The sequence below is a fragment of the Salvia splendens genome, chromosome 21 (assembly GCF_004379255.2).
Source record: "Salvia splendens isolate huo1 chromosome 21, SspV2, whole genome shotgun sequence".
In the NCBI taxonomy this organism is placed as follows: domain Eukaryota; kingdom Viridiplantae; phylum Streptophyta; class Magnoliopsida; order Lamiales; family Lamiaceae; genus Salvia; species Salvia splendens.
Genome location: NC_056052.1, coordinates 5285965 through 5303027, shown reverse-complemented (window position 1 = coordinate 5303027; position 17063 = coordinate 5285965). Strand labels below are relative to the sequence as shown.

The window sequence follows — 17063 nt, the reverse complement described above, 5'->3', positions numbered from 1 at the left end:
TCAGGCCCACCGGTTCATGAACCGGAACCGGACCCGGAACCGGCGGTTTGAACCGGTAGGCGGGTTGAAGGGTCGGAAGGGCCGGTTCAGGTTCGTGAATATCTCAACCTTTGAACCGGCGGTTCGGCGGTTCGAACCGCCGGTTCAAAGGGTCGAACAGTGTTTCGTAGGTTAGGGGTTCGTAGGGTTCGCGTAGGGGTTGAGGATAGCCATTGGAACCGGCGGTTTGCGGGGTAAACCGCCGGTTTAAGGGGTAAACCGGCGGTTCGGGAGCCGGTTTCCGCCGGTTCCGGCCACTTTTCAGAGGCTAGGTCGTAGGGTCAGTGATTAGGCCTGCAAAACCGGTCGTAAACCGCCGGTTTTCGGTCAGAAACCGGTGGTTTTCTGACGCAACCCGTGACCAACCCGCCGGTTTAGGGTTGAACCGCCGGTTTCGGTGGTAAACCGGCGGTTTACGGCAGATTTCAAAATTTCAAAAATTTTTTTTTCATCCAATTTTACTCCTATAAATACCCCCACTTCTCCTTCATTATTCCTTGCCTCATTCCTTGAATTTTCGGAATTTCATTCTCAATCTCCATTTCTCTATTCTCTCCTCATTCTCTCTAATTGCGCAAGTTTAATTCTACACTTTCTACTCACTAGTCACTACTATATTTGTTGTGCTCATAATTTACCACTTCTTTTATACGTCTTAATACATATTTCATTCCAAGTCCATATTACTTTTCATTTATCAATATATTCAATATGTCTTCTTCTCGTGGTGGATCGGGACGTGGTGACCGGGGAAAGGGAATAGCCCAAGATCAAAGCACTACGCGTCCCTCAAAATCTCGACGACCTAGTCGTCGAGATGTTATGGAAGAGGTTTCCCGATTGGCAGCCGAACGCATGCAAGTAAGTAATGAAAAATTTGTTTTCCAATTCACATGCACAAAATTTCATTAAACTTTTTTTGCGTTCATACTTTTAACTTCTACGTACATAATATTTGTAGATGGAAGAAGATCAAAGGACCGCCATGCTACTTGCTGAAATGCAACAAGGTGGGGGTAGGGGAGGTCGTTCCCAACAAGATGAGGAGTTCGACGTTACTATATCGTCGGACTCGGACAACAACGAGGATAGATCGCATTCTCGTATTCCTTCTAGCACCGGAGGAAATGAGGAGATGCCTGCTCTCCCTGCACCCGCTAACCCGACAAAAGCTTTGAAATCGGACATTTTTGTCAAACACTACAAGAGGGTCCCGGTGGTGATTCCAAGTCCTCACGATCCGAACTCTCAAAAAGAGACTTCGGACTTTCATGTTTACTGCAACTATTGCGATAAAGTGTACAAATGGACCGCCGGTGGTGGATATGGCACCCTCCGTCGCCATTTAGTGGCAAAGCAATCGGTAGAATGCGGCACTGCCTCTACCCAAAGCCAACTAAACTTCCAACCCGCCGGCTCGGGTTCGTCAGGTGCGCCTCTATTTAAATATGAAAAAAAGAATTTTGATGATTCAATGACTAGATGGGCGGCTATGAAGCATATGCCCTTTAATGTTTTTGATGACAAAAGTTTTGAGGTTACTATGCAAAGTGGGTTGAATGTAGCAATCAAAAGAATAGGTAGAATGACCGTGCAACGATCTACCGTTCGGTAGTGCTTGGAGAAAAAGGTAGAATTATCACGTTATTTAGTTAACATGGGCCACAGGGTGAACATTTGCTCAGATGTTTGGACGGATTGTTTTAACCGTCATTCATACATGGGTATTACGGTTCACTTTGTAGACAACAGTTGGACTTTGAACAAGCGTTTAATTGGTTTTAGAGAATTTGAAAGTCCACACACTGCACCCGAAATTGCTTCTTTGATTATATAAGTGTTGAATGAGTTTCAGTTATGCAACAAGATATTTTCTATTGGTTTTGATAATGCAACTGCCAACACCGCAAGTATTGCCGATTTGATTGTGGCTTGTACACCGGTAATTGGAGGTAAGTATTTTCATCAAAGATGCATTTGCCATATTTTAAATTTATGTGTACAGGATGCGCTTGAATTATGGCAAAAGCATGTTTCTCCTATTAGAAATGCAGTTAGATTAATCCATCAAAAGCCAGCTATTGGCAAAGCATGGAAGAAATATTGCCATCAAAAGAATGTCAGATACACGAATTTTACTATGGATGTGTCTCATAGATGGAATTCGACATATGATTGTCTGAATTCTACTTTGACACATAAAGATGCTTTATGTGATTTTTATAGAACTAACCCCTACCGTGATTTATATCTTTCGCATAGTTGTTGGGATAACTGTTTGGCTTTATTTAAATTGTTCAAATATTTCAAAAATGCTACTGTTGAATTGTCGGGTGTTTATTATTGCACTGCTGTTCGTGTTTTGGAGCATTGCATGTACATATCCCTTGGTTTTAAAACTGCAATGAAAATTGCTTCCTCTTCTCCCGAGTTAATGTGCGTTTTGTATTATATGATTGAAAAATGGCTCAAGTATTTCAGTGAGATTCCTAACGTGTTTTTGATTGCAAAGGTATTGGATCCAAAATGGAAATTAGCAGGTACCACGAGAATTTTAGATTTTTATTATAACAATTTGAGTTCAATTGATCTTGGTCCCCTTCAAGCAATCCAATCGGATACCAGTGACGAATTTGGAGTCGACCTCTCAGAAACCTTTCAAATAAACCTCCCGGACCGGTCAGTTGTGCAACAATACCTCGAGTATAACTTGCGCTCTCTCTACACCGAATATGAAACCAAGTATAACACCACTCACCAAGTCAGAAGACCCCCTCCTCCACAACATAACTATGGCTTTGCATTTCAAGCCGATTATGATGACCCCGACGCGCAATCCCAACTAGCCGACCTATACAACTACAGCACCGGAGGAAGGTCCTCAGGTATGGTCAGTGAATTAGATTTATATTTTGAATCACTCTTTTCCTTTGGTGATGAAGGTCCTACTCCTCCCGCCCAAATCGACGTCCTCGATTGGTGGGGAACCCACGAGAAAGATTTTCCCATCCTTGCTTCAATGGCCAAGGAGATTTTTTCTGTTCCGGCTTCCACCGTCGCCGTCGAGTCCGCTTTTAGTGTTGGCTCGCGCGTTTTGGAAGAATCAAGAAGTAAGCTCTCGGCGAAAAATATGGAAGCCGTGATGTTACTTGATGATTGGGCCAAAGCTGACGTCCGAGAACAAGAAAATTATTGGAATGATCATCAAGAGGGATCACAAGATGAATTCACCGGGGATGAAGATTAGGCCAACCGTCAACCGCCGCCGGCCAAGCCAAATAGGTAAGTAAGGTAAGAGAACTACGTGGACTTTGATTCCCTAATGCAAATGAGCAATTGGGATACGTAGGCACCTCAACTTAAATTTTTAATTTAAGTTGAGCTCAAGTCATTTTTCTTTTATTTCTTTTTTTTCCCATTAATTCATACTTTAAAAATATGCAAATACAATTACATAATTGTATTTGTGTATACTCTAGTCGATGAAGTATATTTCTCTATACGGCTAAATGAGGGAAACTTTTGACAATTCTACTATAATTGTTGATTGTTAGACGAAACTCAACATTTAAAGTTGAATTGCTAAAGGCGTCCTTAATTTAGTTATGTAGAAAGATCTTCTTCGCCGGTTAAGAGTATATATATAATACACTTATACGTTTAAGAACTTCAACGTCGTTTCTTGTCATTTGTAATTAGTTCTTCACTAGTAGTCTCATTTGTATTTAAATTTTGTTTAACACTTCAAGACCGCCATATGTTTTCAATTTGTAATTGTTGTAACTTGTAACGTGTAATTTGTAAACATGCAATTTCAATAAAATTGCAACTTTAGCCGTATTTTTTTCAATTTTATTTACTCACATTGCATACAAAAACAAACTTGAAAAGTGTAATGTAATTTGATTAAAATTCAAAAGTTGAAAAATGCAAAAAAAAAAAAAAATCGTGGAACCGGCGAACCGGCCCGGAACCGGCGGTTCAAGCCGAAAACCGGCGGTTTTGAACCGCCGGGTAACCCGCCGGTTTTTTGAACCTGAACCGGAACCGTCCGAAGCTAGGCGGGCCGGTTCAGGTTCGTGAATATCTCGACCCTTGAACCGCCGGTTCGGGCCCGGAACCGGCGGTTTACGACCCTTGTGCATGCCTATCCACAGCTATATTTTCATCATCAATGTTCTCCTCAAACCGAGCGGTCACACGGGCGAGCAGGGCGGCTTGGTCCAATCTATACACACGTAACTTCTCGTTGTAATCGTTTACGGCGGCTAGTTGGGCAGGGGAGGGCGATCGAACCATGAGGTTGGTAATATTGTTGAGACCACGCGGCTGCCCCGAATCAATAAACTCCCGCGACTGTTGAGGCAGGAGCGTGGAGCCAGATCGTGGCTGGGCAACAGCAGGCAGCAACGCTGTGCCGGGACTCAGTGATCGGTCGAACTGCGATGGCTGGTACGTAGGCTGCATATGCAGGACTCCAGGCGGGTGGTGAATCGGCTGCCATTGTTGATAACCGGTGTGGAAGGTCAGTGGGCAGCGGTAGCTGGGTGGGTACCAACATGAGGGTTGACGGGGCTGCTCGGCGCGGACATTATGAGGCTGGTGGTGTAACCCCGGATACCCGGCATTAGGATTTTGTTGAGGAACTGGTCCATCTACGAACGGGAGCGGCGACTGATCGCATAGCCATGGCGGGTCCCAGCAGGTGGGCTGTCAGGCCTGGTAGGCCGGCTGTGCATATGGCATCTCCGCGTCAAGGACAGTTTCTGTTCGCGGTGTCGCCCATGGCTGATATTGTTAGTTGCGACAATACATGACGTGGCTGTCGAAATGGTGGTAATCCGGAGGATGAGATCCGATGAAGCACCAATTGTTAAGGGTGAAGTTCCCTTAACACGATAAAAGGCAGTCGTCGGAGCTTTGCCGGTCGATCAAACCAAAATTTAGGATTGCAAAAAGATAAAATACGATAAAAGCTAAAAAGATAATTTCATATTTCTTGATTGAAATAGAAGAATACAATATCTCCTATTTATAAGACTACTCTGACTTAGGGAATAAGAAATAAAGATACTAAGAATATTTGGAAAGATATGCTAAATCAATACTAAACTAAATAATAGATATATAGGATATTCGTAGAGATATTCTCGTATCACTATGTATGACCAAAAAATGAAGAGTAATGTATTATGCAGTTATTACAAAGCTTCCCTTTATGTCCGACTGCGAGAGGACTACAACAAAAGATGGGTGCTTCCCTTTATGTCCGACTTCGACAGCCTTTTTTTGTTTTTTTGTTGTATTTTGGGCACTATGTAGTGTCAGATGCAACGAGATTGTGCTTTATATGTGGCACGTTGCATCTGTCACTGGCTGTAATCGATATGTAAGCTCTTAATCATATTAAGTTTATGTAAATATATTTAGCTCATCAAGTATTCGATATGTAGGCTCTTAACCATATGAAGTTAATGATAATGTATTTATTCTCATCAAGTACCTGCTTATGAATCAAATACTATAAATTATGTATAAGAAGTAAAAAAGAAAGTGAACTATAATGTTGCTCCAGTAATAATCCATATTAATTAATAGATATTGCTATTATACACAAAGGAAAAAAATGATTGATTTATGCTTATTTTGTTTGACTTTAAAATATTAGGGGTTAACATTTCTTTTTTGTCAAAACGAAAATAATTCAACTTATTAATAAATTACCCGTAAAGAAATATGACTCAATTTTGTTGTGATGGAAGGAGTATTACATGGTTAAGACCTTTTTAAGAATTTTTTATGGGTTCGCCACTGATTATACGTAAATATGTGCATCAATATTCCAAGAAAGTCGACAATGTCAGTTTAAAAGGCAGAAAATCTGGGATCAAAATAATTTTCCCATTAAAAACTAGAGATTAATCGAAATAAACACTACAAATGCATAGGGTGCTCGAGCTTCCTCATAACAAGTCTCCACATCTCAGCAACACACAACATCAAACAGTTTGAGTCCTCATAGAACTTGATTCGCCCACTACAGGAATTGATGGAAACAAAAGACCATAAGTTTGGGTAAGTAACAACACCATAATGCATATAACAGATGGAAGAGTAAAATTAATTTGAATCTACACATATTCAAGAGGTGAAGAGTATCTCAAAGGCTCCACCCTATTAACAAATTCCCCGAGGACACCATCATCCTCTGCCTCCTCATTATCAGTGAACTCATCATTCTCACTCATTTCGATTGGATCTGTAGGCATCTCTGATCTTATATAGTTGTGGAGTAGAAAGCAAGCTGTGATCAACCATGTCTGAATCTTCACAGGATAATATGAGGCAGTTCGTAGAATGCCCCAACGCATCTTCAATACAGCGAAAGCTCGTTCAATGACATTTCGAGCTCTTGTATGCCGCATATTAAAGATTTCGCGTGCATTTTGTGGTGCTTCTGTGGCTGGACCCCACTCTTTGAGATGGTAGCGAACACTTTTATATGGAGCTAGGAAACCATCGCAATTAGAGTAGTCGTTGTCGCATAAGTAGTAGTTGCTTGAAATCACATCCTCATTCAATGCTATTCTATGTAATAAAAAAGTTAGATCTTTACTAGCAAATTAGGTGTGCATGGTTTAAGTTATTTTAAAAAAATCACCTTTAGGTACTTTGAAGCCGTTTGATCGAGTGATGGCGTTACGCAAAACCCTAGCATCAGTGGTCGAGCCCTCCCACCCAGCCAAGACATAAGTAAACCTCAGTCGTCTATCACACGCGACCAATGTACTGGTAAAAATTTGACCCTTCCTGGATCAATACCTAGGCTTATCGGCATTTGGCACATGTACGTTGATGTATGTCCCGTCAATTGCCCCAAGGCACCCCTACAATTGGATAATATATGATGGAGGTTAGACACACAAATTTGCAAAGAAATCTAAGATTGAGTATTGCACAAAAGAGAACACAAGGTTTCGTACCTTGAACCACTTCCACCTGTTATCATCACAATCATCAGGCACGGGTTCGGGTGTTACCAAGAAAGATGCATGAAGCTTGAGCACGGCTGGCAAGACAACGTGTACATAGTGGGAAACTGTAAAGCTTGATCTCATAAAAATTAAACTTAACAACCCGAATCTTCTTATGATGTGCTAAAATACTCAAGAACATTGCGACTTGTTCTTCCACCATCACATACTCCCCATCATCTAAGTCCCTTGTTTGACGCAGCATTATACAAAGCCTCTCGAAGGTGTTGCGGTCCATCCTAAGATTTTCCAAGCAAGCAACATCACTTACTCCGACAAGCCGATTAATGTGTCTTACTTGATCGGGTACCCGACCTAGGCGTGTGAATGTGGCTCTACTTCATCTTCGATTCATGCGCCGGGTTCGTGCTAGGTGGCGAAGTGTAATCAGTATCACACAAATAGTATCAAATCGGTAGTTACGCACAACATCCTCTACCAACTGAATCACATTCGCATTCGTCGAAGCTGAATCAGCCATGGACCCAACACAATATCTGATTTTAATATACCAACTTTGATTAGCTTATGTGTACAACAATTGACACAATAATAGTATTCTAGAGATCCGAAAAAAAAGACATAAAACCAATTCCATATGGGCAAATTTTCACATAATTTTTTGGAAATACATTTAAATCATAAAATGAAAATAGTGATTAGAGTTTCAACATTGGGGTATTTAGGAATTTCTAGGAAGAACCTACGACGTTTGAGCATTCAGCATCAATGCAGTCAAATCTACATATTTTCCGACATAATACAACAAGTAATCGGCAACACATACAACCAAATTTAGCAAATCGACCTTCAACTGCCGGAATCGGGTCAAATATAGTACGCAATTGTGCAACCTATATGTTTTTTGAAGCAAAAAATTGCGTATGTAACCTGAAATGAGGCACGCTGGCGAGCTGCTAGCCGGAGAAGAGTGTCGTCAAGACGCCTGACCCGCTGGTCGGAGAGTATCTAGACAGCGTCGCCTTCCTTCCAGCTTCTTTATAAACCCACTACTTTCAAAACCCTTCTTTCTCAGATTTTCTTCTCCGAAATAGATAAATGGAGGGGTATTGAGGGAAATGTAATCCCCTATTCGGGTACAAGCCCCGAGGAGTGAATCTAAACCCACTACAGTTGGGAGGTTTAATTTCAACCACTTTCCATAACAAACAGTAATTTTTTTCGGGTCAAAGGAGTGAATCCCAGTTTACCGGGATTATTTTTCCATTCTATAAAACGGCCAAAATATGGTGGATATCTTTTCCAACCCTATGTATTCCACTCCATAAAACGCGTCCTTATAGGATAACGAAGGCTAAAAAATTAATGAGATTGCATTGGTAAGAAAATATCTAAAAAGTTACTTTTCCAGAATAATCTTACTTAATATTTTCTTAAGTATCAATCCAAGTAAATTAATCCAACAATATATTTAAAAATCAAGTAGTCTGTGTCTGTCTAATACCACCAACCAAACACCCCTATATTTTCTTATTTTATTATCTTCGTTCATTTTCACTACTTTATATTCTCCACTAATACATTAAACAATATTGCATAAAATTTTCATACCGAAAAAGAAATATCTCTTTTTTTTCCTCACGATTTTGATATAACTCGTCAAAAATAAAATTATACTCCGTACAATATCATCGGTGAATTGCATAAAGATTTTGGGAGCCACAAAATGGACGCATGAAATATTATAACTAATTTAGTTTTAGTATAATTTAGAACACTTTTAGTATTTATATAAAAAAATATTTATTTAAACACAGGGCAACGTTAATATCTTTTTTGAGCTTAACCTTTCAAATAAATTAGAAAAGCATTTAGTATATCATCCGATTAGTATATACTATGTGTGTGAGTGTGTGTAAAAGGGAAATGATATAATATTAGGAACTAAATGATATGTTTATCCAAAGAAAGTAAATTGTAAATATAATTATTGCATGTCAATATACATGCGGTGATGTTGATAAAGCATAACACTTTTTCGATTTTGTTAAGCTTCAAAGGGAAGTATAGTGAAATGTTTGGCAATTGACATGATAATTAAAGCAAAGTAGCGTATAGAGTATCATAGCAAATATTTTAGGTGAAGGAATTATATGAAATTCATCATTTGGCAAAAGATGCTTTTACTTTCTAGTGTATTCAATCAGTTCTTCCCTCGTCATCCTCTTAGCATAAAAATCATATAGTATTTCGTACATTTTTTTACAAAAAGACGAGGAACAAGGGGAACTGTAATTGGCATAGTCTTCATTCTTCCAAAGTGAGATTATAAAATTCCAAGCTTGTGGTGGTAGTAGTACTCTAACAAAATATTATAATATTTATAGAATTTAATATTTGAAAGTCTACGATAATTAAATACTTCAAAAATATATACTCCCTCCATCCCATAAAAAATGTTACACTTTTTTTTTAGTTTGTCCCATTAAAGATGTCACATTTCTATTTTTAGAAATAGTTCTCTCTCACAATAATATAACTATTATATTTTTCTCTTTCCACCTAACACAAAACAAAACTTCCTAAAATATCGTAGTGTCTAACAAGTATGACATCTTTTGTCTAGTGAGAGAGGGAAAAGATGAGACTATGACTCTGTGTGTGTGTCAACTGGCCAGGAGGGTACCTAGACCCAGCTGTGTCGTTGGGTCTGTGTCTATCTTCCCTATCAACAAAAAAATACCTCAACCCACTTCTACTGGCTAGTATAGTGGAGTAAGGGTCGAATCCCACAGAGATGGATGTAGGCGAGATACACTTGCGATGACATTCTGGGAGCGGTTGGTTAGCTACCATGTTTTTTTTGGGTTGAGTTTTACCTAGTCAGAAAATGAAATGGAACCTATACCCCTCCTGACCTGTAGGTCAGGGTGGGCTCTAAATGTTGTGTGCTAAAAGAAATTAAAGTGCGTGTGTAAATTAGGGTACGAGTGTGCATGTGAGAAGCTACTAGATGAAACTTACTAAAAATGGCTAGACAAAAGGTAAAGAGAATCAAAGGACATGCTGGCAGACTGGTTCCTAGGTGTGCAGAAAAGCTGAAAAAGTGCAATTACAAAAGCAAAAAGCAACAAAAGCAACACAAGTGGTCTCATTCTTTGATTGTGACATTATCTTCTTCACCAAGCTAAACAAACAAGATCTAACAAACTCCATTGATGAATGATCAAGCTTGAAAATTCGTAAATGCAATATTTAACTTGAAATCGAGAACGAAAGCTAAGAAAACTGAGATCTACGCAAACTGGTCAGCGGGACAAGGTGACAGAAGCAAGCAGGAACGATTCCCATGCATTTTTTGAGGAACTTAACCCGATTAAAACTTGTAAACACTCCAAGAAAACCTAGATCTAACTAAGCAAAGCAGATTCAAGCACTTAAACAACAGAAATCAACGTAAAACTACCAGATCTAGCTACTAGGCAGAAAGAAATAATAAGCAAGCTGAAACACAAAATAAAATCACAATAAACTTCATTGCATTCAAGATTATCACCCAAAAGATGTTCCAACTAAGTATCTACTGGAATCCAAGTCAAAGGCAAGCAAAAACAAGTACTTAAACTAAGAAATCTTAAAAACAAAGCAAGTAAAAGATTGTTTGGCTCATCGGAAACTGAAACTGGAGGAATTTCTGGAACTACGGCGGCTGGAATGAATCAGGCAGATGCTCCTCATCGGCAGGTGGCCGGAATCTTCAAGTCAGGCTGCTGGATTTAGATGGAACTAAGAGCTAGTGGAGCTATTCTCCTCAAAAGTGATGTAGTAGTGATGATAAGTCCTAAGTGAAATGGTGTAAAAAAATTCCTCCTTCTTTATGTTCAGCTCTTATTTATAGGGTGGCTTGCCCTAATGTCTAGGGCTTTCTCTTCATGTGGAATGACAATTTTGCCCTTCTTTAGATAGGTGATTATTCCAAGCAAATCCTTCCTTCTCGTGTCCAGGTCTATAGCATCCATCCTGACCTGTTTGCGTATTTTCTGCTCATACTAACCAGTTTGCACACTTTTCGCAGCTTTTTTCACTCGAATTCCTTCTGAACCTTTCCTCCTGATTTAGTACTTCAACCTGCACACTTTAGCAGCTATTTTGCAGATATTATCCAATAAAGCACCTTATACTGACCAGTAACCAAGGCCGAGAACGAGACTCATCATCTAGCCACTAGGTGCTTACACGCATTGACGCTTAAGGGCACGATGGTATCAATTTTATTTATTTTTTAATAATTTAAGTATATAAATAGTTGTGTTTAATTTATATAGGAAATATTATACTCTTAGTTTAGTGGTAGGAGATGTTTCTTTTGGTTGAAGCTATGAGGGTTCAAATCCCAACACCTCCAACACCTTTTTTCATAATATTTTTTTCATTATTTTAGTTATTTAAACAATGTATATTTAAAAAAGTAATGAATGTATTTTTGTAATGTCTAGCAAAACAAAGCATAAAATATATATATGGTTGATTTATCTTTTGAAAATGAGAGTGCGAAAGCATTTGCATTGCCATCAGAACTATAAAATTAAGCGTGATTGGACGAGAGTAGTACTAGGATGGTGAACCCTTCTCAAGGAAAAAAAAACTTATACTACTAAGTTACGCTGCACATAGTTCATACATTCAGCACATTATGAATGCAAATACATCCTACATTGTACTACAATTTTACTTTCAAAATAAAGTAAGTATAGTGTTAAATTGTTTTTCAAAATTTTTACAAAATAAAGTGAATATCTGCCCCTCATAATTTGATGAACATCATTACTGGACATATATAATTTCTTCGAATTCAGTTTCATGTATCGAATTATTACTGGACATCATGTAACGAACAAATGATTTAAAACTAAATTATAATTCAATTCCACATAATTTTAACCAATGCAATTCCAATTTCGTGTACCGAATCGTATCCTAGTTTCTTTCAACAATAATATTTTTCTTGATTGAAAAATCAAACTTTTGTTTTATTTAAGTAGGCACTAGTATTTTCATTTGATTCGACTAGATCAAACCTCACAAGTTTTGTACTCCTAATACAAAGGTGCTTAGCATTGGGTTTTGGATTCATGCAGTCCACGTGCATGCGAGCATTTTTTTTCCATCATGTGCGATTGTGTAGTGGTTTGCTTATTAAAAACTCAATACATTTTTTTGCACAAAATCGAAAATTGATCAATGTTGGCAACTTTGAATTCCAAAAGATATCTTTTCCATATATTATTCAAAAAAAAACCATGCCACTTTTATACTATACATTCACCTATAGGCATTATATCCTATAATGCAACAATTTATAAACTAATGAATACAAAATTAACCAATAAAAATCCAAAATTTATATAAAAAAATGTAATCATGCAGTGGGGCTTCCGTACGCACACGCGTAAGTAACAAAACAACACCACCCACTCATCAATATACAACAAACCCTAAAAGCCAACTCCACTAAAACCTTCATAATTCCAAAATTAAATTAAAAGTTATGTAGGTAACATCTCCAAATAAATAACACAAACCTATCTCAATATTTTCCAACTTTAAGCATAAATAAAATAAGAGTCGGTGGACAATATAATATGAAAATGAGTTGTACTTAGAAACAGGAACAAAACCACCATACAAGCTGCTAAATTCAGCTGAAATTAAAACTGATAATTAAAGCATAAACATGTATGCATATAATTAATCAGATCTCCTAAACTAATCGAACCTAAAGCTAAATTTAGCACTTGTTCCCGTTCCTCATCAACAAATTAATTAAAACAATTTATTTATTGTATTTTTGTGTTTCTTAATCATTTGCTAACCTTCATGATGATACATATGGCCCAGATTGGCTGTCTTCTCTCCTTTTCTCTTTTCCCCCATCCTTTCCCTTGTCTTGCTTTTCATCAATACTGAAACAACAATGTGGCCTCCAATTCTGCAACACACAAGTCTCTCTCTTCTCTCTCTATATCATCCTTTTTCTTGGACTAGATAAGTTTAAACCAATGCTTTTCCCTTCTCTCTCTCTCTCTCTTTTTTTTTTTGCTTTTTCTTTTTCTGTTATATTTTTCTTTTTTTTTCTACCTGAAGGTCCCTCCGAATGTAGGCGTCCAGAAATCGGGGGTAGTCTCAGTAGCCACCGGAAAAGTGCTTGATATCGGCACGAGGCAAAGGCCCCTGCTCTTTAGGTCCTTTATTGGCTCTTCTTGCTCCTTAATTTTGTCGGGAGCCTACGAGTAATAACTTTACATAAATATTTGAGTTAACATATCAAAATATTCTTTTTGTTTTTAATTGTAAAAAAAATGAGCCAGAAAGATACAAAAGGTTAAAGACAATAGTCACATACGTTACATAAAAAATTAGTAAATCATTTTTAGATATTTACTAGGCATATTGATGTTGATTTTGAACTATTATTTGAAATTTAAAACATTTTCGTGTGCACCATCCCTTAGCACATGGTGTCGTGGGCCAAAACTGGGCAAAAAGCGTCAACATGTTCCGTGTGAAATGGCACCGTCTACGACTCCATAAGTATTTCCTTTAAGCTTATATTACATCAAGGCCATGTTTGGTTATCAGGATTCTGTCTGGGAAAGTAATCTGATTTCTTAAATTTTAAATTCCTGTGTTTGTTTTCGTTTTTAATCAAACTGAGAAAGTAATCAAAATCTTGAAACAAGGAAAGTTAGTACAACTTTCTAGGATTCTGAATCCTAACTTTTCTTAGGTATTCTTTTCCCAATTTTAGGATTCTTAAATGCAATATAATACAGTTCATCATCATCATTATTATTTATTACAATGTTTTAAAATAATTTAAAAGTATAAACCATATTTAATTTCAGGATAATAAATAACTATAATTCAAATTATCATAATTATAACTATATTATTAATATTTATTTTCATTTTTATTATCATAATAATAATAATAATTTATTAAATAATTAAATATAATTATAATTATATAATAATATAATAATTATTAATTTATAGATTAGTAATTAACAATAAAATTGTAGTGAAATTTTAAATTATTAAATTTATTCAATTAAAAATTAAGTAAATATAATGATAATAATAACAATAATCTTATTTATTATTATATTATATATTATGATGTATAATCCATATTTAAACTATCCATCGTAATAATAAATAAAATAATATAATTATTATCATTTGTAATTAATAATTTATTAAATAATATGTATTATTATTTTTTATAAATAAAAAATGATAAGTATATTTTTAGCTTAGTGTTTAAATCAAATATATACTTTCAAATCTTGATATTTTCCAAACACGGGAAAGTAAAGTTATTAGAAATCATATTCCCGAGATTCATTTTCCCATGAATCATTTTCCTTGCCAACTTTACTTTCTCGTCAACCAAACATGGCCCAAGTGATTTGCAAAATACTATAGTAAATTTTTAATTTGTTCGTGGATGCAATTGAAATGAAAGCAATTTAGGTCATACCTGTTGGCGTTGCAATGGAGGCGGTCCATTCTTCAAATAAGGAGTGCTTAGTACCTAAAAGCAAGCAAAAAATATAAAATATACACCAAGATTTAATTTAGAAATCAAAATAATTTCAGTGGGATAATTAGGACATACTATTAACTTACATTGACTTGATCGTGGAGCAATTTAATATAGTCTATCGCTTCATGGAGAACTGACGCGGTATCAGTCTGTAACAACATTAAATCACATTTTATTATGAAACATTTCAAGTTCAAAAATTGTGGTCAATTGCCTTCAAAATACACAATTTTGGAACATTTTTAGCTCTTCACAAGAAGTTTCAAAAAAAAATTCGTCAAGTTCACAAACTCTAAATTAGCGTATATTGCAACAAATATAAACTTTAAATCAGAGCAATTTAATTAATAAAAAGAATATTATAGTGCATGACCAAAACGAGCAAAAGTTTGTATTTTTTTCACACAATTAACCCTAAATTTACAGCTACATGTTGTAGAAATGATAGTATAATTCAGAAAAAATTGAAAACTATAGAAGTAGAACCAACATGAGTAAAATTTTATGAATTTGAAGGCATGAAATTAACTCTAAAATAATTTACTATAAATTCTGGATTTGAAGGCAAGAAATTAAAATTCTGGATTTTTTACCTTTCCAAAGGGTGAAACCAACTGCTGGAGCGCAGTAACTCGGTCCCCCAGCTTCTCTTTTCGGACCTATTGAAGAAAGTCTAAAATTTTATCGCTCCATTTTCTAACACACATTATAATTTTTTTCAATAAAAAGCTAAAAATAAACTTACCTTAAAAGTTGGCGATGGAGTTTCAATTATTGCACGCTTTAATGAAGGTTCATTCCCATCTTTCAACTCCGCCGCGTCTGCTCCCGCTGCCTTCCGGTTAACATTCTAAAATATACAAAATTTATTCTTTCTCAAATTAGGTTTTAATTATCTACTAGAAAACTAAACCTAGAAAAGTTCAAAACCTCAAAACTTAATTTAAACACCAAATAGTAAAAACTTAATTCAAGAAATTCATACTAAAACTCAGCTTGACAAATTAAGATAAAATATCTAAACACATGCAATTTAACATGTTGATGCAATTACCTTTGAACCGAAGCTCTGGTGATTGAGTTTCGGCTTAGTAAGAGCTGAGGGAATGAGCTGTGGCGTCGACGACGGGAGAAAGCTCGCTCCGACCGTCGCATTCCAGAAAGCAGCGTTGTTGATGAGCTGAAAATTGCTAGCAATCTGCTGCTGCTTAGGAAAAGAGGGCCTCAAATTAGGCGGCGAAGCAAAATTAGTCGCCGGATTTTCGAGAAGAGGCTGAGTATCATCGGCCTCGAACAGCGTGTGCAGTAGCGAAGAAGTGTAGCTGTACGACGTCGTATTTAGCGGGAAGCTCGTGGCTGTGTTTGCGACGGAATTCGTTAGCTCGAGATTGTTCATGTAAGAATAATTTTGTTGTGATATTGCGCTATCATGGCTGCAAGAGGACAAGAAGATAAGTGTGAGTTTGATTGATCAAGTTGGTTTGCCTTTTTGCATTTGTTACAAGTCGAAAAAACACACCTTTTTTTAGGGCAGCTACTGAAATTTTGGACCATTTATTAGGGATTTTATGAAATTGGAGATTTGAGAGAAATTAAAATAATTATGTGAGAAATATTTCTTACATCAAATCTTGATTCCAATCGTCGGCAATCATGTGAAAAGTTGAATCAATCGGCATGTTTTGTGGTTCTGGAGCTTCTTGGAGGACGACGGAGCTGCCGGAGCCGGTGGAGTGGTTGCTGATGGACTTTGCGGTTTTGACGAGGCTAGGGTTCAGGCAGCCGGAGTCGTTGACTGCGGCGGAGCACGGCGATGAAGCGAAAAGATTTCTTGAAGAGTTCCACCAATTTCCTCCACAAACTACCGATTGGAATTCTTCTTCCATGATTCTTGCTAAAAGTTGTGTTTTCAAATTTTCAACTTTGATTGTTGTTGTTGTTCAACTTTTGTGTAGGAGATGAGAAGTAGTTTTGGTTTTGAGATGGGATATGAAAATGGATTTTAGTGGATGTAATTGTGTATATATATATGTGTGCTATGATACGTTTTTCTATTTGTGGAAATTAAAAAATTTATAAAAGAAAAGTGAGTGAAATAGATTAAGGAATGTGGTTGACATTGGAAGAGATTGTGATTAGAATTACTATGAGACAACTAAAAAGTTTTGTTATACTAAAAAAAGGAAATTTGGTAGAAATAAACTTCTTTATCGTATGCAATGATTATTATTATTTTATTTTATTAATGTCCCTAATTAATGTGTTTAGTTTTGTATTTTTGTGTGGTGATTTAAATATTTTGTGGGTCGCTTATGAACAAAGGAATATGGTTTGATGGGGTACGAATGTTTGCACCTTTTTCACTAGTTAAGAAAATTCTGCGGCTGATATTGATTTTAGGGACGAAATGGAAATTTCAC

General features: G+C 36.7%; 1 protein-coding gene across 3 annotated transcripts; it reads right to left on the bottom strand.

Moving 5' to 3' along the window:
* Positions 1 to 12602: 12602 nt before the first annotated feature.
* LOC121783298 (transcription factor bHLH112-like) lies at positions 12603 to 16649 on the bottom strand. Of its 3 annotated transcripts, none has more exons than XM_042181326.1 (7): positions 16267 to 16649; positions 15698 to 16076; positions 15389 to 15493; positions 15237 to 15302; positions 14727 to 14792; positions 14578 to 14631; positions 12603 to 13318 (listed from the first exon to the last, which is right to left on the bottom strand). In XM_042181326.1, the coding sequence occupies exons 1-7, from the start codon at positions 16527 to 16529 to the stop codon at positions 13169 to 13171; spliced, it is 1083 nt and encodes a 360-aa protein (XP_042037260.1). In that variant the 5' UTR covers positions 16530 to 16649; the 3' UTR covers positions 12603 to 13168. The 3 variants fall into 3 exon arrangements, with proteins under 3 accessions (XP_042037260.1, XP_042037262.1, XP_042037261.1); XM_042181328.1 differs by having other exon boundaries at positions 16163 to 16301; XM_042181327.1 differs by having other exon boundaries at positions 13167 to 13331.
* Positions 16650 to 17063: the final 414 nt, after the last annotated feature.

What these genes read in the sequence shown, in the direction of transcription:
- LOC121783298 (XM_042181326.1), bottom strand. Translation starts at nt 16,529, where the DNA reads ATGGAAGAAGAATTCCAATCGGTAGTTTGTGGAGGAAATTGGTGGAAC. An exon ending in CTCCATCGCCAACTTTTAAG is followed by an intron (nt 15,303 to 15,388) that starts GTAAGTTTATTT and finishes TTTCTTCAATAG; the next exon opens with GTCCGAAAAGAGAAGCTGGG. An exon ending in CTCCATTGCAACGCCAACAG is followed by an intron (nt 13,319 to 14,577) that starts GTATGACCTAAA and finishes TATTACTCGTAG; the next exon opens with GCTCCCGACAAAATTAAGGA.